The 21,152-nt window shown below is 39.1% G+C and overlaps 1 protein-coding gene across 1 annotated transcript in view; it reads left to right on the forward strand.

Annotated features, from left to right (window-relative positions):
- The first annotated feature begins 7,014 nt into the window (after positions 1–7,014).
- Positions 7,015–21,152, forward strand: part of Rev3l (REV3 like, DNA directed polymerase zeta catalytic subunit) — a 142,474-nt gene continuing 128,336 nt past the window's right edge. Inside the window, 1 exon segment of the mRNA XM_038338930.2 lies at positions 7,015–7,233. Coding sequence (XP_038194858.1) covers positions 7,095–7,233 — 139 coding nt within the window. The 5' untranslated portion in view covers positions 7,015–7,094.

Genomic DNA, 21,152 nt, shown 5'->3' on the forward strand with positions numbered 1-21,152 from the left:
GACTGCCTTGCCATAAAAGGTACCAATCTATGTGGCTAATACATACAAGAATTACGAGCTAATACATGTTCTAAGAGTTAATAAGAAGCCTGAGATACTAGGCCAATCAGTTTGTAATTAACATAGAACTCTGTGTGATTTCTTTGGGACTTAACAACTGCGGGAACAGTTGTTAAGGGGCAGGACAGAAACCTCAGTCAACAACTGATAAATTTACAGAAGTGGGAGAGAGAAAAATTTAGCTTCACCTGAGTAGATTAATTAGTTTAAAAGATAAGACTTTTGTTTCAGAAATTAATCTATGATTATTTTAATTTCCTTGGTTTAACCTGAGAGAAATAAAAACTCATTTTTGGGGCCCAACATATATTTTATTATTTTTAAAAGACTTTATTTTTAATTATGTATATATGTGTACATGAATACATGTGTTCATGGAGTCCAGAAGAAGGCATCAGATCCCCAGGAGCTGAAGTTACAGGTGGTTGTAACAGGAGTCCTGGGAAATGAGTTCAGGTCTTCTTCAAGAGAAGTACATGCTTTCAACCATTGAGCTATCTCTCCACCCCCTTATCTGCTTAAATAAATCTAATTGCCATCTGAAGTCAACTATAATTTATTTGTATGTGACACTAATAGAAAAAAACAAACTCAAATTCAGTTTCTTCTCTATTCTCATAGCACACTTCTGATACCATAAGGATGAGGATGTTCCCCCACTCACTACAGCATGAGATGACAGCTGGATGTTCTCTAGTTTCATTCTCACAATAACATACCCAATAGCATCAAATCTGAGATGTGAAGGTTCAATCAGTAGTCACCTTTAGAAGCTAACAGCAGATTCTAGGTTGTTTAATCCTAGACAATAATTCCAGGTTTCCATTTCTCTATTGATGTTCTATTATTTTCAGGAATGGCTTAAAGAACTCAGAGACAATTAACTTGTTTATCAGTCTTTTATAAATAGTATTAAAAGCACTGAAGAGAAAAGATGAGAAGATTGACAAAAGTGTGCAGAGCTTCCTTGCACTTCCAGCATACCACGAGCCAGTAACATCCACATCTTCATCTCTTGATAAGGTCTCTGCATCCCATCCTTGGGGGGGGGGGTTATGGAGGTTTTGTTATATAGAATACTTGATAAAACTGGTGCTCAATTTACTTTCAACCCTTCACAATCCCCCAAAGATTGGAGGATGGGGCTGAAGTCTCCATCTCTAATCTTGCCTTAATCTCTCTGCCAATGAGCCCCACCCCAAAGGTACCTAGGGACTGCCAGACACCAAGTCCATTGTTCCATACAAAAAGACACATTATTTTGAAGGTCTCAAGGACAGTCGTACACCAAGAAACTGTTGAACGTATTTCACAGCATTACAGACACAAAAGCTCAAGTAATTACCTTAGCAATTTTATCCCTCTACTTTGTTTTATAATCAAGGTAGATGGCATATTTTCCCCGGGCAATAGGGAGGAAAACCATAATTCTGCTTTCCTGGGTATGAAAATTTGAAAGCATTTAAACTTAACTTTGTAGTCCACCCCCCACATTTCTTTGCTTGAGAATCACTAACAAAAAATATAGTTGGTATCTGTAGTGGTCATGTTCATAGCTGTAGACAGTAAAGAGCACTATAGGAATTGGTCAAGAATAGCATGCTTTTGCTGGCATTTAGAAATGTATGTGACACCTCTAATTGTCACAACAGCATGGAATTCCCTAGGGGATGAGGATGTTCAATGTCCTGTACAATGATTGTTTCACAGAAAATGCCAGAAATCCCTTTGGTTTGATGATTTGCAGTCAGAAAATCTAGAAATTCCTGATACATTTTTTTTGCTTGAATATTTGATTTCTAAGTTAAGTCCAGTTACACAAGAGAATATACACAGAGGCAAAGACTATATATACCTTTTCCTACTTGCCACCTATTTATCATATGCATGATGTTCTGAGTCCAAGACATACATGGATTATGAGGTATAGTAAATCAGGTCAAATGAGTACAGAACAAGTATGTTGCATCTATGACTGAGTCAAGGTGCTGACAGTTCTAAGAAGCTAAGATCTCTGTTTGAATTGGAATTTGCTGTAGGTACTGAAAGAAAGTGGTAGTATCCAAAAAAATACAAGTAAGCAAAGAATTCTATCATATCCCTTCTTGCTCATGTTTCTCTGACCAGTCATTTTTCTGAAAATAACATACAAAGAGCAACCTAGAGTTCTTTTAGTCTTTACTTACTTATCAATAAGCAGAAGGTAGAGAATATTGTTAGAACATATACATATGAAGAAGGAAAATAAAAACAGTTGAGTTTGTTTTGTGCTGAGTTTACAAGCTGTGACATCATAAATACATATGGATATAGAAGTCATGAAATTCCAATTGGGTAATTTTGGTGATTCCACATATGAGTGAAATACTGTTATATTTGCATTTAAAATTGCTTTGTACAATATAAAGATGAATGGTGCAATTCATCATAAAAATTTAAAGTTTTATTCCCCCCCCCCTTAAACTGACATTAAAAAGCAAACTCAATTGGGGATAGTACTGTATGCCTATAACCCTAGAACTCAGGAGGCTGAGACAGAAAGATCTTATGTTCCAGGCCAGTCTGGGTTACAAACCAGCAAATTTAGAAAGCACCATGGCCAGTGGAGGGAGAGAAAGGAAGGAGGAAGAAAAGAGAGATAAGAAAGCAGTGGCAGCATAATGGTTTAGTACAGAAAATGATGTTTTGTCTCTACAGTTGAACCAGTTCAACTGTATTTTCATTTTGCTCTAAGGCTCACAAATTATGTAACTGGACATGGCTGGGATAGTTTAAGTAGTAAGGGATTAATGGATAAAATAATCTCTCAAAGCCACAGAGCAAGGTTTAGAAAATAAGCAGTTAGAAACAACTTCCAGGAAAAATTATGCCTAGAAGAATGCACATCTCACATTAGTGTTATTCTTGTGGAAACCCATCCATAAAACCCACTGTCAGTCATCATTCGTCACATCAGAAATAAATGTTAGCACTCCTCTCAGAAGAACCAGATAGTCTCATCATAGTGTTTGTCAGAAAATCTCATTTTTCCAAATACAGGTGAATCACCATGTTGCTCACTTTCAGAAATATATCTTGAACTGGTGCATTTGATTGCTGAAAATTAAACCACATGCTGATGCCACATTCTGATTGTTAGCATCCTTTCCAATTAATTCATATTTAAGTAAAGTCATTCTGATGGCTTGGGAGTCACTTTGGGAACTTGAATACTAAATATCAGGGAGTTCACACTCTTTTTGGCTGGCATTAAATATTTATCATCACACCGACTAATATCATGTTAGCACCCTAGCTGCAAGGGAGTCTGAACCAGTTTATCTGTCAGTTTCTAAAGTACAGTTTCTAAAGACGTGCAAGCTAGAAGGTTGTGGTGCTTAATCTTCATTGTTAATGTGATTAGATTTAGAATTACCATGGAAACACAAGGTCTACAAGGGTATTTCCAGAAAGGTTTAACTGACAAGCAAAGACCCACTCTGACTGTGAACAGCTCTATTCTACAAGCTGTCCCTGAATAAATTAAAAGGTGAAAGTGGGCTGAGCACTAGAATTCATCTTTCTCTGCTTCCTGACTGGACAAAATAGAAGCAGTTACCTCACATTCTTTTTACTATGTCTTCCTCTTATGGACTCACTATATTTCTTAGAACTTTAAACCAAAATAAATTCTTCCCTCCTTATGTTTCTTCTTGTCAGGTGTTCTGGCCACAGTGAGAAAAGGTGCTAATGCAGAGTGGACTGGCTGTTGGTGAACAAGCCAATACCTCCCGCCCCCCAACACATAATACGGAGGTCTTTGCCTACTATTCCACATAATCAATTGCTAAGAAGCAAATGTCTTCAACTGATGTTGAAAAGGATTGGTACAGAAAGGTAGGAAGGCTCTAAGTAAAAGGATGAGATCATAAGTACCGTCAATGAACTAAAATAACTGACAAATGTTAATTGCTATCATTAATATACATTTCTTACAATTCTGGCATACAAACTCTGCAAAGATAAAAGAACATGTCACCATATCTCTCATTATCTTAGCAAATGATAGTCACTAAAAAAAGGATATTTACATTCATATTTGGCATTTTACATATTGTACACAGAGTAGTCATCTGAATGTAAACTTTCACCCACATTATTAAATTCGAGTCTGATTACATGCCTAAAAAGCTAAAATGATTTTCTCATCATTTCATAGATGAGAAAATAAACCGACAGTTATCAGACAAACTCACTTATCTAGTAAATTTTAAAACTCAGTCACTAAGTGAAAATGCTACAACCTTTTTTTTCTCCAGAAAGAATATATTTATAAAACCTATTAAATCGTGGTTAGGAGACTGTTATCAGGTTTTTTATTTGATCATCAACTTTAAATTACACATAATAGAAACATCCCCATCTCACATTTTTCAAGAGTGAACATTATTTTCTTGGAGTTCTAGAAGAATGTGAAACAAGGTTGTAAGTGCCTTTGAAAAAGTAAACAATGTTTCAGGAGGCAGTGGTCAAGAATCTTGTTCTAGAAAGAGCTAATATTAATTTGATACCTTTACTTTTCAGGTAGAAACAATATAATTTAAAAATTATGTATGGATTTCTTTCAAAATATAATCTAGGATTCTCCATTTTATACTGCTTGAGATACACAGGGTTGGCTGGTGGGGTACTAATACAGATTTCCATTTCCCATCCCCCCAAAATGTGATTTAATAAGTGACAAAAATATTACCATTTAAAAAATACACTAAATGCCACAGAATACCATGTAAATCACTAACACTGTCAATCTGACATTCTGTTTGAATCAAATGAACCCAAGGCTTGTGCGTGGTAGTCTTATTTTTAAATCATTTCTTTAGTCTTTTAATACTTAAAATCAATTTTTAAAAATTTCCCTTGTACTATAGCTGCTGGTAAATTATGCCCTAGTCTTGCCATTTATTTTATGCTCTTGAGAGTAATTTACTGTATTGATCGGTCTCAAATCACCCGAAGCATAAATTCCTATTAGCATTTATGATATAGAAACCTTCTTTTAGTGATGTGTCCCTTTAAGCCTTTTGATTTTATGTGATAACCCACAATGGCTGCAAACAAGGAGCTTTCACACACTCCAAATACAAGGGAATATAATAACCAGTAAAACACACCTGCATAATTTTGTAAGTGGGACAGAATGAGCTCGACTTTGGATGGGTAATGACTGTCAAGTGTCCTAATTCCGGTGGCAAATTTCAAAGCTGACACCATAGTTTCTTGTCCTATCACTTTCAATTTGGGGGGAGGGTTTAAAGGACCCACAAAGATTAGTTTTTAAGAGAAGCCCTTGTTTCACACGTGAGAAAACTGAGGACTAAAGAAACCAAATTATTTGTCCAAGGTCACGCCCAATATTAGTGACCAAGTCAGAAAAAAAAAACATAGGTTCTAATTTAACACACAAACCAGCAACATCTGTTTCCCCAACACCCCACAAACCCTAACTGCATCACTTCCATCACCGTTCAGGCTCCAAATAAAGTTTTTTTTGTTTGTTTGTTTGGTTGGTTGGTTGGTTTTTGTCTAACGGACCTACCCCACCCCCTTTGGCTTCTGTGTCAATCCTGCCCAACGCGTCCATGAAAACACGGGACTTTCATGAGCCTTTTTTCCTTATGCCAAAATTTTCTCTGAAAGGCTCTCAGGGCTCAGCCCCGGGCCAGGAGAGGAGTGGAGGGAGGTGACTGGGGCAAACAAGTCTACGTGTTCTCGCTCGTGCCACCGCGGAGGAAACCACGGCGAATGTCCTACTCCGGGGAGCTGGGGGAGAAAAACACGACGATGGGAAATCCCTGTGCTGTGCCTCTGCCAACCCTGGGCAAAGCTGGGCAGGGCCGCGCGTGAATAAATCTCCTTAAGTGGCCGGGCGCAGACACTGCAGCACCGCAGAGGAGGGAGGTGCGAGGAGGAGCGCGCGGCTTGCCCGCCGGGGCCGGGAGGAGGGAGCGAGCGCCAGGGCGGCCCTTTTATAGGCCGAGGCCCGCGCGCCCCCGCCCCTCGCGCTGGCCCGGGCTGGGCGCACAGCCGCCGCGTTACCTGAGAAGGGCCGGCCCAGCCAGCGCCCCGCCCGGCCCGCCCTCCCTCTTTCCCTCCCTCCCGCGAGGCCCGGGCCGCACGAGATCTGCGCCGCGCCTCCCTTCTCCCGCGGGCGGGTTCCCTTACCTTGTTCGGGGGGGAGGGGGCGGTTAAAAATCCTTTCCGCGGCCGCCTCCCCGCCTCCTCTAGGAGGATGTGAAATGGCGGTGGGCGAAGCGAGCGCGAGGAGCCGCCAAAGCCCGGCGCCCCTCGGAGCCTATCCATGACATCGGCGCTCCCCCGGCCCCGCCGCAGTGACCCGGCCCACAGGCCGAATCATCGATTCCCCGGCGCGCGCCGCGCGGCCCGGCTTCCCGCCAGCCTCTCTCCCCGAAGCCGCGCGCTCCAGGCCCGGGGGTGAACCCCCGTCCTCGCCCCCCAACCGGGTCCCCGCTGGGGCGCGGGCGCCCACCCGCCGCCGCCCTCTCAGGCCCGCCGCTACCCGCCCGTCGGCACCCTCGCGCGCACACTTCCACACACACTCACACACACCCCTCCTCCCCTCCCCCAGTGGTTGCGTCCGTGACATCATCATCATGGCAACAAGAGCTGCAGCCTGGGACCGAGGAGCCCGTGTGATTCCCGGCGGCGGCGGCCGTGGCGGCAGCACCAGCGGCACCACCCGACCCGACGACCGTGCCAGGGCTTCCCTCCCGCTGCCTCTCGCCGGCAGCGTCTGAGGAGGAGGAGGCGGCGGCAGCCCCACAGCCCCGTTGCCCCGTTGCCCCGTTGCCCCGCGCGCCGCAGCCGCCGCCGCCGCCGCTCGTCTGGGCGTCCGCGCGAGGGGAGGGCAGACGGAGAGCCGAGCCGAACCGAACCGAGCCGGGGAGGAGGCGCCTCTGTGGAGCCGCCGCCGCCGCTGCTGCCGCCGCTGCCAAGTCGCCCGTGGAGGGGAGGCGGTGGCGGCGGCGGCGAACATGTTTTCTGTGAGGATAGTGACTGCCGACTACTACATGGCCAGCCCGCTGCGGGGGCTGGATATCTGCCAATCCCCCCTCACCCAGCTGCCTGTCAAGAAGGTGCCAGTGGTTCGAGTCTTCGGAGCGACCCCGGCAGGTAAGCGGGAGCGGGCGGGGGCGGGGGTGCGAGCGGCGGGGGGTCGGGGTGTGGGGGGGGGGGGGGGTGCCCTCTCCGCCTGGCGCTGCCGCGCACGCCGCCGGCCCTCTCCGGGGTCGCTGCGGACTCTTCCTCTCTTTTTCGCTCCGCTCGCCTTTTCTCCCGCGCGTGACAGGAGGCGAAGGGGAAAAAATGTGGGTTCGTGCGAGCGCTGCGCCCCCCTCCGCGGCAGACAGGCAGCGGGCGCGGGGTATGGACTGTGCGGGCGGCGGGCGGGCTAGGTCTCTCTCGCGCGCTGGGCCCGGGGGCTGTGCCTCGTCCCCAAGGACGAGTTGGCGGGGTCCTTAGAGGTCGGTGGCTGATGGGACCCCGGGCACCCGCTGCACCTCCCTGGTGCCCTGTTCTAGAAATGGGTTTGCGAGCAGAGGGGAAGTGTCAGCCCCGTTGTCAGTCGCTCCCCGTTGCCTCCTTTCACCCTCGCTCTCCTCTGCCCCTGCCGGAGATGCTTTGGCTGGAGAAAGTGGCGCCCGGAGCCAGATAATCTTTCTCATTGAAGTGACCATGTGGCTGTGCCGCGAGTGCAGGTCGTGACTGCTTAGAGTTTTATGCCTCGGCGGGGACAGAGCGGCATCCTCAGGTGCAATGCTTTCAGGAAATGTGCACCATGGAAATAGGAAATACGTGTTTGTGTCGCCCAGCATAAAATACTACACTTAATGGGAGTGAAGTCGTCAGGAAACACAGCCAAGCTCAGCACGATAGGCGTTTAAAAATGCCTCTAGGCTGGGTTGTAGGGTTGCATCTTAAAAATAGATTTTAAAAAAGTATCTTGAAAAAATGGTGGGAAAAAAATGACAGAAGCTATATTCTGGAACGCTCGTTGGGAATTTATAATACAAATAGAATAGTGGTCAAATATGCAAGGTTTTTGTGTTTTTATTTTTCAGTTTTGCTTTTTACATGCTTTAAACTGTTAAGGTGAAATGCTAAAGCCGTATTCTGGAGGCGGATGCTCTTGCCAAGGAATTGCCCTATGGGATTTTGGATAGCATTTCCCACTTGATGCTCCTTGCCCTCATCGCCATTCATCTTTATTACTACAGTCAGCTTCTGTGGGCTGCCAAGATAATACCACTTTCCAAAATACAGGCACCCATTCGAAGCTATCACCTTTTCATGTGACTTCTCTTTGTTAAAAATGTCAATGCTATAAATAAGATTTGGTAAAAGACTCCTTTTTCAAATAGTGGGAGTTTGACGCTGTGAACCTTTGAAGATAGAGAATTTGAATGCTGTTAACAGCTGGTGGAGGGTACAGCCCTTGGGACTTGAAGACTGGAAAATAAGAGGCATTCTGATGTTCTGGAGGATAGGTTTTGTACCTTTTAAATATCGTGGTGCTCTCTTTGTTTTGATTCGGAACCTCGGAGTAATACACGGCTTGTTCTCGGCTCAGCTGCAGAGAATGATAGTGAAGTTGATTTTCAAGTCGTAGAGCAATACGTTCTATGACTAGTAGATACATGTTGTGGTGGTCCAGTCTGGATGGTGGTTGAGTTACTTTTCCACGGTTTTGGTTTTTCTTGCTACACTCACTAAATACGTGTCTCTGGGTGATTGTGAAACTGTATCATGTAGGAAAGTTTTGTTTGTTTATTGTTTCACTAACAGCCCAATTCTGTGAAAGAACAGCCTTACAGATAGACTGTGGTGTATACACTTGTGTTTCTGGATATTGGAATGTGAACTATTTCATAAGGAATATTTATTTCTTCTCTTCGTCCTGAATATCTTACAATAGGTCGCCAGCCCCAATTAAAAAGGAAAAAGAAAAATTCACTGTTTTTATGGTGTTCTTTGAAATAATATAAATGAATAAAAAATACTTTTCATACAGGCAAAACCAAATTTCAGATTGCTAAGTATTATCAGATTGAAAGAGGTATACTTCAGAGGCTTAAACAAAAATTTGTTTCAAGCGTGGCACATGTATGAATATAAATGTCAGCTTAGGACTCAGTAATTCACTCATTAATGTATGTATGATAATAATTTACTTGGTTGGGATATGCCTTGGAGTTGAGGTCAAGAGAAAACAATAAAATAATTCCTTACATAGTATAAAACAAATCTTGTTTCCTCAACAAGAAGAAAATTGAAGTCCTTGGCATACACTGAAGGTCTGCAGTTTTCATAAATCAAACATCTTAATGTCAGAAACCCCCAGTAGAATTAGTATTAATTCAATCTCAAGAAAAAATAAGCTGCAGAATTTTCTGCTTTTGAATTCTCTTCCCAAAGAAAACTAGTCTAGGCCATATAGAGAAATAAAACTTAAAAATAATTAATGTAATAGAGAGGTCAGAATATCTTATTAAAATCTAATGCTTTAATGCCTTTAATCCCAGCATTTGGGCGGCAGAGGCAGGTGGATCTCTTGAGTGTAAGGCCAGCCTGGTCTACAGAGCTAGTTCCAGGACAGCCAGGACAGTTAGAGAGAAACCCTGTCTTGGAAAAAAAAAATTGTGAATGCTAGGCTTTGTGTTGAAAACAAATTTACTACTACAAAATGCAGCTAGTTCATTACTAACAAGCAAACTACAGGAATGAAAATTGTAACACCTGATAGTCCATGAAGCGCCATAAACATGTTTTCCCTTTTTAGGTGCTAATTTTGGAAGTCCTTAATCTTTTACTTGGGTTTGGAGAACAGATTTTTTAATTTTCTTAAACAGAATTTGCTTTTCAAAGGAGGTCCTGAAAATTTCTCTCAAAATGGCTATTTAAGAATTATAAATTTCAAGCTGATTGGAAGACTGCTATTGCATGAAAAGTAATTTTCTGCTTTAGGAAACAGTCCAGTTAACTTTTATTGTCCTCTTTTAAGGACATATTTGCGTAATGTACAAAAATGTCTTGGATTTTAAGGACATATTTGCGTAATGTACAAAAATGTCTTGGATTTAAAAGCCTCTGTGTTTTGAGTTGGTGAAATTTGAGAATATTATTTTTTCAAGTAGCATGTTCAAGCTTGAATTTGGAGTTCTTACTGAATTTGATCATCTGCTAACTGAAGAATGGTGATTTCTTATAAAAACCACTTAATTTTATTTTCATGTGAATGATGGAATTAAAAAAAACCTTTTGGTTCTTTCAAACTCATTAAAGTTTTTTACATTTATTTGCGTGTGTGTGTGTGTGTGTGTGTGTGTGTGTGTGTGCGCGCGCGCGCGTGCACTCGCGTGTGTACATGTACTCCAGCACCATGTATGTGTAGAGGTCAGAGGGAATCCTTCCACCCTGTGAGTTTTTGGGATCCAACAGGTTATCAGGCTCAGGCAGCAAGTGCCTTTACCAGCTAGTCTTCTCACTGGCCCTAGACTCGTTTTTAAAACCCTCTTGAACATTATTTTTATGCAATTGTGTCCCAAACATTATCATTTATAGAAAAATGTGTTTTTCTTTTATAACAACATTCTTTGTGGAAATGAATTTTTCTTTGTGGAAAGAGCAAGATGATGACTGAATGTGGGTGTGACCACTCAGGTGAGGAGCCGGATGCTGTCCAGTTTCCACATCTCTCTACAGCTTGCTTCCTTACTGAAGGTAGCTCCTTCACGCTGAGCTTGGATGACTCTCTGCTTTCTCAGCACCAGGTTTAACATAATTATCCTTTCAAAGAGCGTCCCTGCTGAGAGGCAGAGTAGAGTGAATAGAAGGACAAGGTGTTCACTAACCAAGACCTGAACCAAAGTAAGCAAGACCTATAGAGGGAGCTGTTTGCCTTCCTGATGACTGCCAGGAGCTTACTACTGCTCTCCTGGGACTTTCCCCCTATTGGTGACTGTTTTTATAGACTGTTGGAGATAGTAACATGAAATCCGGTGCTGCTGCTTCTTCTTCTTCTTCTTTTTTTTTTTTTTTAAAAAAAAATAGATTCTAATTTTGAATTCTACATGAGTATGGGGTTTCTTTGACTGATTACATCTTCTATTTTATAAACCTAGCTGTAATGAACTATTATAATGACCTGTTTTGGTAAGTTGGTAGATTATTAAATACATTTTTTTTTGAAAACTATAGCACTTAGCTCAGGTTCTCAAAAAAATTGAATCTGTTCACTCTTAGCTAAACATTAAAAAATATCTTAAGATCATGTAAGACCTATTTAGTTATAATTATTAGAGATTTTCAGGAGCATACACAGATGTAGTTAGGCTAATCACAAACAAAATTTGACCACTTTAATAAATATTTGAAGTCTCAAATAGAAAGCTTTAATAGTTTTATGTATTACATTTGACTAAAGTCGTAATCAACAAATTAGAAGTAGGCAGGAGCCCTCTTGATTCTGGAACACCGTGAGAAGCTTAGTGTATATCAACATAGTCTGTGTGCCTTTGGTAAAGCAGCATTACCTTCCAGAAACGCAGAAGACAAGCGTTGGTAGACATGGAAGTAAGAATTGAACCTAGAATGATTAGGTTGAAGCAGAAATGTGTGCAAGAGATAGTGAGGACTCTAAACAGAGGATGTGATGACCAACGGACAGGCAGAAAGAGAAGTCCAGGGAAGGCTTCAGGAAGGAAGTGTAGATTGTCATTTTAGATTTTCTAAGAATTAAAATTTTTGGATAGAGGAACAGATACGAAGTAATTCACAAAGAAAACTCTCTGTAGGGCTGCTTAGTTAACACTCTATGCAAAATCCTTGAACTGTTTCTTTTTGACTCATTGATTCTAGTTTCAGGGATTTTAATCTATGGACATAAATCTCTTGGCAAAGCGAATTATCTTTTGAATCCATCTACTTTTCATTATTCACCACCATCCAAGTCCAAGCTCCTGACAGTTTTGAAAGGGTTTACTACAATAGCCTACTCTTGGTTTATCCCAATTTATTCTGCCCCTTCTAATCTGATTGCTATACTGTAATCAGATTTTTTCAAGATGAAATTCTGTTTACATCACACTATGTGCTTTAGCAACTTGCAGTTGTATTTAGAATACAGACAAAATTCCTTGTCTTAGGGGTGTCAACTACCTATCTACAAAGTCTTGCACAGCTTTGTCCTACCTTTCTGTTCAGTCATGGTTTAAGCCATATTCCTCTTGCCTTGCTCTTTGTATTCCTGCCATATTGGCGTTATTTCAGTCCCCTTTTCTTGCTATGCTCCCTCCCACATTGAGGGGATTGAACTTACTGGTCCCTGCAAGTAGAATATTTTCTTTTCCTTCTTCTAAAACTTCGGTTTATCTTTCCTCAGGCAAGTCCTCCTACCCACGGACATCTAAAGCGCCTTCATAGCATTGCTGTAGCTATATTCTATATGTCTTGGAGATTGTTTAGTTTTTCTTCATTGTAACCTCCAGAAATGCTAGTAATGGTTTTTGTTGTAGTTGTTCATTGTTAGAGAGCTGTGCTTACCAGAGAGCTTGAAACATAAGCATTCATTGAAAAAATTAATCAATGGTTGATAGTCATCACAGAGAATAGCCTCAGATGGCTAACAGTTGGGAAATAGGTACATAAAGGGAGCATATTTTAGCAAAATTTTATTCATTTCTAATCATATTTAGATTATGTAATAATATGGAAAATATTGTCATTTTTTGAAAAAACAGTTTACAAAATAGTCATTTAAAATGCAGAAAAAGGTTGATTCTCTGTAGAAAGTGTGTTTTGTACTTTTCAGATTTTCTACACATAACATATATTGACTGTATAGTTTAGAAAAGACTGTTCACATGCTTGTTAAGAAAAAGCCAATTTCCTAGATGTGTTTCAGAAATATAGTAAGAAAAAGGTATGAGTCTCATTAGGGTCTCTAAATATCCACCAAAGTGCATAATTGCACCACGGTATTTTGACCTTAATTATGCTTAGCTAAGAAAATGTCAAAGGCATTTTTTTCTATTAAAGCAAACTAGCAATTTCTAGTTGTAGTGTATCCATTTGCTTATGAAGTTGTTTTAATTTTAAAGTATGGGAGTGGGTATGTGAAGGTGTGTTTTCTTGTGTTGAGGGTAAGCCCTGGGCTTTGTATATGTTAGGCATGTACTCTGCTACTGAGGTCTATGCCAGGAACTTAAAATGTTTGTGAGCCTGGCATGATTTGGGCACATGATAGCAATGCAACAGAGTAAAACTCAGAAATGAACTCATATGTTAGTTCTTAAAGACAAAGATACTATCTTTGATCTTTCAGTTGGGAAAAGAATGGTTATTTAATAAGGATTTTAAAGATATATTGCTACTATTCTGGACAAAAATAAGTGGGCTTCCAGAGGAGTCAAAAACAAATGTGAAATAAGAAACAGGATAATCATTTTTTATGTAGTTCAGGAATGATAAATGTCCTTCAGGTTACAAAAAAAACCCTGCTGAAGCTAGAGTCTGAATTTTATGACACAAAAATAAAATTCTGTATGAGGTAAATCATAAGCTAGAAGGTAAATTGACTAGTAAACTCATTTGTACTTTTGAAAAGCGACCATTTTTTCCTAATAAGCTCCTGCCAATAGAGAAATAAACAAAGAAAATTTATGTGAAAGTGCTGTATGTATGTAGTATTTCTTATAAAGTTACAATTGTAGCTGCAACGTATTTCATCGTCTGTTATATTTGCAAAGCTATGTGGGATAAGTTGAGAATAGTGAAGAGAGAAATGCTAGTGTCATACATCGTTGGTAGGATTCTAAAGTATTCATGCTTTAGGTAAAGCAGTTTTGAAGTTTCAGAGTTAAAAGTGTGCTTTTCTTGTAAGATAGCAATTCTACTCAAGATTGTTTCCTGTTTTGCATATTTCACATTTGTGTCAAACAAAGTGTGTGAGTATGTGTGGCTGCATTGCGCTACGCTACTGTGTGTGAGCAGTGGTGCCATGCAAGAGGAAAAGGAAAGGGGAAGACTGGAGTGTGTTGTAGGTGGAGAAACATGTGCTACATATGCACACATTGGTGATGGTAATTGCCTCCAGTGAGTAGAACTGGTGTAAGTTGTGGTTACAGAAATTAGTAAAGCACAACAAAAGGAAAAGGTCCTAATAAATTGCTCTAAACAGCTGCAAAATAATCACTACAGTAATTTTTAGAGGTCTTCTAATTCAGAGCCTTTAATTGATGGGTATAGCTCATTGGAGGGTGACCCTAGTGAAATAGAGGCTGAAAGGGAAGCTTTTTGGTTGGCACCTATTAACTGCAGGGCGAGCCACCATTTTTATTTTTATTTTTATTGATACTTGAAGTGTAGTAACAGAGGTACTTTACTAACTAGAATGTCTTCAGCCATCAGCCGCAGCTGTTTCTTGAGGAAAAGATTTTGGAACTGCTCTGAACTTATATTCTAAGTACCTGAGGAGCATGCCATCCAGGGCAGGGTACATCTCACTGTTGATGACAAGGAAGCAGATAGTGTTTGGGGAGGCAGAGACGGGCAGGGAAAGACTACCTCTAGGTCCAACTCTCAATCCTTGCCTGCCGTGTGCATTTAATGGGCTATTTTTATCTTGCTGCAAGGTAACTAATAGAATATATATGTCCCCCAAAATCCTTCTTGATGTGAAGAAGTTGGGATTTAAAATTCATACATATTATGAATTTTTACATTACTTCTTTCATAAGAATATCATAATACTCAAAATTTTAACATATATGTGCATATATATATATATATTTATATTTCACTAACCACCATGCAGATGTTCCGTATGTCCTTCTGTTGTACAAGTTGTTAAAAACCAGTAACAATGTGAGGGTGAAGAAACTTATTCTAGACTTATTATTTTTTATATATATGTATATATGTATGTATATTTAAAACTTTGTGGGAATGTATATATATATATATACAAACACATGAATTTTAGACAGGTAGCAGCTTCAGGCTTTGCCCAGTACTTGGTTGGTTGGTATGAGGATAGATTTGAAAACTGGGAATCTGGAAGGTTTTCACTACTTCACATTGGCCCTTACTCCCTCAAATTTGAGGGGCTATTGTAGGAAGATATTGATGACAATTTAAAGATGAAATATAGAACATTGGTAGAATTACTAATTTCATGTATATAGTTTAGAATTCTTTAAAAGCCTACTGTGTCTAGAAGAGGAGAGAATATCATTGTAGAATAGATTCGAGTAAGGTGTGTGTATGTGTGTATGATGATCTTTAAGAATAATAAGTACAACTTACATAAATGAAGAATTTAGGATAGTTAGAAATGAAAATCAGCATTAAAATTATACACAATTAAAATCTATTAAACTTCTCAGATTCCTTTGCTAGTATGTATTTTCTTCTGACTTTTCATTGGCTTTCAGTTAATATGAAGTAAAAATGATTGCAGTTTAAGTAGGTTGCATTTAAATAGGGTAGGCTGACATTAGCTCCAGTTGTTTCAAAGAAATACTTATAAATTTAATGAGTGTGATATGTGATATGCTTTGGAGTGTGTGTTGTGTTTGGTACCTAGTTGCTTTTAACACCATAGTGGTATTAAATAAGAGGAAGTAATAGGAGTGAAGATCCAGTGAACTTTGAATACAATTATATTAACTTCTAATTATCATGCAAATATAAATAATATGGAGATGGGTATCTTGGGCAATCAGAGAGACACCCACTATCCAAACATGATGTAGATGCATTTAGGGTACCAAAACATACTATAACTAACATTAAGACTCCCGGTTACAATTCTTTAACCTTTGGTAGTTTTTTTTAATATTCTTTGAAGATTTCCAGATGTTCCTGTGTTTCTTCTGGTCCTTATAGATTTTTAAATATTTCAGTTTGTTTAAATGAAAACTTGTTGCTTAATTATTATTGGGAAACTGGACTGTTTTCTGCAGCAGAAATTGACTATATGTCTAACAGTGATTTCTGAAGCAAATGGATAGTCATTGTCAATGGAAAATTACTTATATATATTTTCTGGCCAATTCTACTTTAATTTTAGATTATAGTTTTGGGAACTAATAAGAATTCAAAATCAATTTCTTTGGGGGTAATTATTTAATTTTCTTTGGGTTCAGGGAATATTAACTATATAAACATAAAAGAGTGTTACCTCAGAAATGCCTTGTCTAATATTTAACAATCTGTAAAAGTTTTCTATTTTTCTTACACTTCTTCCAATTGCCAAGAAAGTGTAACAAGAATTAAAAGAAGTATTTTAGTTTGCATATACATATATTTACACTTAAAAGTAATTTATATATTAAGTTAGGTTTGTTTAAGATGTGAAAGAGATGACTTTGTAAGTAAGAATACATATTGCTATGTGAAAGAATGTAAAGTTAAAACATGTTGGCATACTCCTAGTTTCTCAGAATAAGAAAATGACTAATCTAAATTTCATTTCAGAATAAAAACCAAGACAAGCCACATAAAAGCAACCTAAAAATTAAACTGTCATCATATTATTTGTTTTTAAAACTATGGAATAATATATCTGAGGAAGATTACTCTCAAAATTGTTTTTCTCAATTTCAAGTAAGTAATTTATTTTGGTTAATATATTGGGGGTGAGGGGGGTGGGATGATCCTTGGCATTGAAGTTGGTACTCATCCTTAAAAGTAACAACTCAAATATCAATCTCTTTAAGCCTCTGGCTCCTTTGACCACTCCCAGAGTTTATCTCCTTGGTTTCCAAGTCCTGGCCCTTTCCCACACTGCGGTTAAAGGACTTGCTGCATTGAACATTGTCTGTAGAAATAGTCATATAGCGCTGTCCTCAGGCATCCCCCTCACCCCCCAATAACTCCTCCATTCCACTGCCTTCTGTGCTGAGATACCTTGGACAAGTTATTTTACTTCTATGTGCTTTAATTTCCTTCTCTGTAAAATGAATTTTACTGATTTCTACCTCACAGGACTTATTACTGGATAAAATAACCAGCAAATGTCTGCCATATAGTAGCATAATGTTACCCATTTTTATACTTGTCTCTAGACTCTTCCTTGTTACCTCTTGTGTACTAAGTGCTCTTTAAAATGTTTGATTGAAGTGAAATGGAAAATGTAACATTTATCTACTCCTCCCATTCATGTAAAAGTAGATCACTTGCACATTGTGGGGTAGGCTTTTTATAGTTGGTCAGTGACTCATGTCTGTAGATGAGATAATTATGTATTTCAAACACCTTTTAAAAGCTGACCCGTTTTTTAAAACACCCCATCCAGGCATAACTTTAAAAACAAAACAAAACAAAACAAAAACCTCTTGTTTTCTATAGGGCAGGGCAATGTCCGTTTCTGATCTCTCCCTGAAAGGGAGCAGTGATAAGCCTGGGTTAAGGAGTAACCACAGTTTCCCAGTGCTGCACATTAGGCTAATGTATTCCAAAGTCATTAGCAGTGCTTTAAAAATACATAAACTATGGTAGGACATACTAAAAGCACATGCCAGGTGTTACAGTAAAGGTGACTTGTCAAAAAAGGATTTATTGCTTTGCTTGTTTTTCCTTTTGTGAATTTATAATACACATACAAAAAAGAAGCCTCTTGTTTTAAACCCATTTAAGACTGTGGAATTAGGTCAGATAATTCATTATTCTCCAGTGCTTTGGTTGTCTTCACCATATATTTTGTAAATATATTTATCAGGTTTTTAAAAAATAACTTCTGTTAGCTTTTTTTTTTTTACTTTTACAAAGTCAGAAAGATCTTCCAAGTTAATTTTTATGTATCATACTTTGGTTAATTAGGTTTAAGGTTTTTAAAATAGAAAGCATATGTTAGCTAAATACTTTAATTTCATATTATTTTTTGTAACAGGTATTGGACAATTTTTTGATTTTTATTGTATACCATTTTCCAAGTAATTTAGTCTTTATCACTATGAAAAAGTACTGTTTCCACCATTTTACACTTGAGGAAATGAGATGTGAGGAGGCTATTGACTCCTAAGTTTGTAGCGTGCTTGCCTCATGGCATGTGAGATCAAATGAGAGAACATGCATTAGGTTATTACTCATTTAGACGAAAGAAGCAGACAAGCAAAACAGTATTGTTGGTAAATAACAGTGACCGTGAGCATATTCTTAGTCACCGTAATAGTTACTCATATTGATTCACCTTTTCCTAAGCGGCACTATCTAGTTTCAACATTTTATGATCATTAGTACTGAATTACTTTATGTAAATGTTTTATAAGGAAATTGGACTTTTCAGTTAATCCAATAGAAAATATTTTTATAAGTTTAGTATAATTAAGAAAATGTGAATCTGTAGTCAGACCTTTATATCTGAAGGTCTTATATCCAGGGATTCATTAATCTCAGAAAGTTATTTGGGGAGGGCACGTGCATCTGTGCTGTATGTGTGCAGACTGGTTTTCTCTTGTTATTGTTTTCTTAAACAAGTGAATATTGCAACTATTTGCTTAGCATTTATATTTTATTTGATACCATAAGTAACCCAAAGATTATTTAAATACATGGGCTGTTACAGATAGGTTATGTGCAAATATCACTCCATTTCATATAAGAGGCTTTAATATCTGAGGTAGAAGAATGGGGACTTTGGGACTAGTCTACATAGATAGGAGCATCTATATTTTCATATCTGCTCACAAATCTTATTTTTATACCCAGTTACACTAACTTTTGCTGTACAGCATTCCTCCCCTAAACTTACTAGTGTCAAGAAATAGCTGTATTAACCTTTAATTCTGGGCTCCTATTAGTGAAGCATCTCTGTTGCTTCTCCGTGGACTTGTTTCTGTCTGCCATCAGTGGATAGGCCAGGTGGTTAGTCTAGAATAGTTTATTTGGTCTGGAATTTGGTACTGCCTGTTAGCTAGGGTGCCGTAGAGCCGGAAGTTTCTAGCAGGCTAGACATGACTTTTCACCTGAAGATAACACCACCGTTTCCAGGAACAGCGAATAAGGGCAAGCCGCATATGTATTTTTGTTTGATGGTCCAAAACAAATCACAGGGGTTGTCTTTAGGGGTTTCCTAAGGATATATGCCTAACTAGAGAATCATTGTTATAATCTGTTATACTGTTGCTGGCTGACTCATTTTTCCAAAGGGTGCATTTGCTGACATACGTCATACGACATTGTTCCCTTTGTTAAATAAGTAGTTGGTTTTTTAACTTTAAAAATAATATTAGGGATTGGACCCTGTGTGTATTAGACATGTATTCTGTTGCTGAGCTATACCCCGATCTGGAGGTGTTTACATAAACAATAGATTTGGTTCAGGTAAACTTAATTCTTTCTGTTACTTCTATTCGTATTCTGTGTCCCATTCACAAATACCTACATTGTCCACTAACTGTACAATAAGGTATTATCAGATAAGTAATAAGTAGAGTAAGACTACTGTGCTCATCCAAGTTTCTTACCTGTCTGCCTTATTCAGAGACCTGAAAAAGCAGATATTATAGTAATTTTTAAATGACCATATACCTTATATATCTTGTGTACCACATTTTAAAAAATGTTCTACCAGACATTCTTTAAATATAAAAGTTGTAATACAGAGATTGTTTAATCTGTACTGCCACCAGAAATGAGACCAGATATTGAAGATTTTGTTTTCAAGTGTTTTATCTTCAATCTGATGGGTAAAAGTATAGACCTCAGTTCAATATTAATTTACATTTCTTAATTTCTTATTTGTGTGTGTTTATATGTGTGTGTGCGTGCACATACACCACAGCATACATGTATATGTTGGAGGACAGACAAACTTGTGGAGTCAGGGAGTCAGGTCTTCCCTTTCATCTTTACATTGGATTCCCAGAATCCAACATGGTGCACAAGATTTGCATAGCAAGTACCTTTACCTGCTGTGCTATCTCCTGGCTCCTACATTCTTTTATTATAGTAAGATTGTCTTTCTGTATACTTGAGAATTATACACACACATATGCATGTGTGCATACATCTAAGTATGTTTAAGCAGAAAGTGTTTCATGTAGCACAGGCTGGCCTGAAAGTCAGTTAGCTGAGAATGATCTTGAACCTCCTGCCTGACCTCCTTAGTGCTGAGATACAGGCATCCACCACTATACCTGGCTTACGTGGTACTAGGTATCAAACCTGAAGCTTTGCGAATACTAGGCAAGCACTTTGACAGCCAAGCTACATCCCCAGTCCATATGCTTCTTTTAAAACATACTATTTCTCTTTAAAACACATCCCAATAAAGCTATACACACATATTTGGTTGCAAGAATGGAAAGAAAAGATCCAGCATGGGCGTATATTATTTGGAGATTTTATCCTTAAAAGTCTGTGATTTAAAATTTTTGAAAATATCCTGTCTTTTTTTTTCCTTTATCTTGATTTGTTTCTATTGTGAGACTGGTTTTTGACATTACAGTCAAGAAATAGGGCCATCCTTTATTTTATTTATTTGTTTGTTTGTTTGTTTGTTTGTTTGTTGAGACAGGGTGTCTCTGTAGCTTTGGAGACTGTCCTGGAACTAGCTCTTGTAGACTAGGCTGGCCTTAAACTCACAAAGATCCGCCTGCATTTGCCCCCGAGTGCTGGGATTAAAGGCGTGCACCACCACCACCCAGTAAGAAATAGGGCCATCCTTTAAAGGACTATTTTTAGATGATCAGATTGTATAGCATAGGTAGAAAAATATTTCATACCAATTATAATTGTTCAGAATATTGTATTGGTCTTGCTATTTCACAAGTATACTGTATATTTACGTGTGTGTTTAACACAAACATGCACAACAATAGTAGTTTAAACGTTGCTTTATCTTTTCAATTAGCCCTTTTCTTTAACCAACCATTGGTGTGGGAGGTACTTCTGTCTATGTATTGCTTATATTGGTTAATGAATAAAGAAACTGTCTTTTCCTGATTGGGCAGAATTTAGGTAGGCGAAGAGGACTGGACTGAATGCTGGGAGGAAGAAGGGCTGAGTGAGGGAACGCCATGGATCTGCTA

The sequence above is a fragment of the Arvicola amphibius genome, chromosome 8, assembly GCF_903992535.2.
Source record: "Arvicola amphibius chromosome 8, mArvAmp1.2, whole genome shotgun sequence".
Lineage (NCBI taxonomy): Eukaryota > Metazoa > Chordata > Mammalia > Rodentia > Cricetidae > Arvicola > Arvicola amphibius.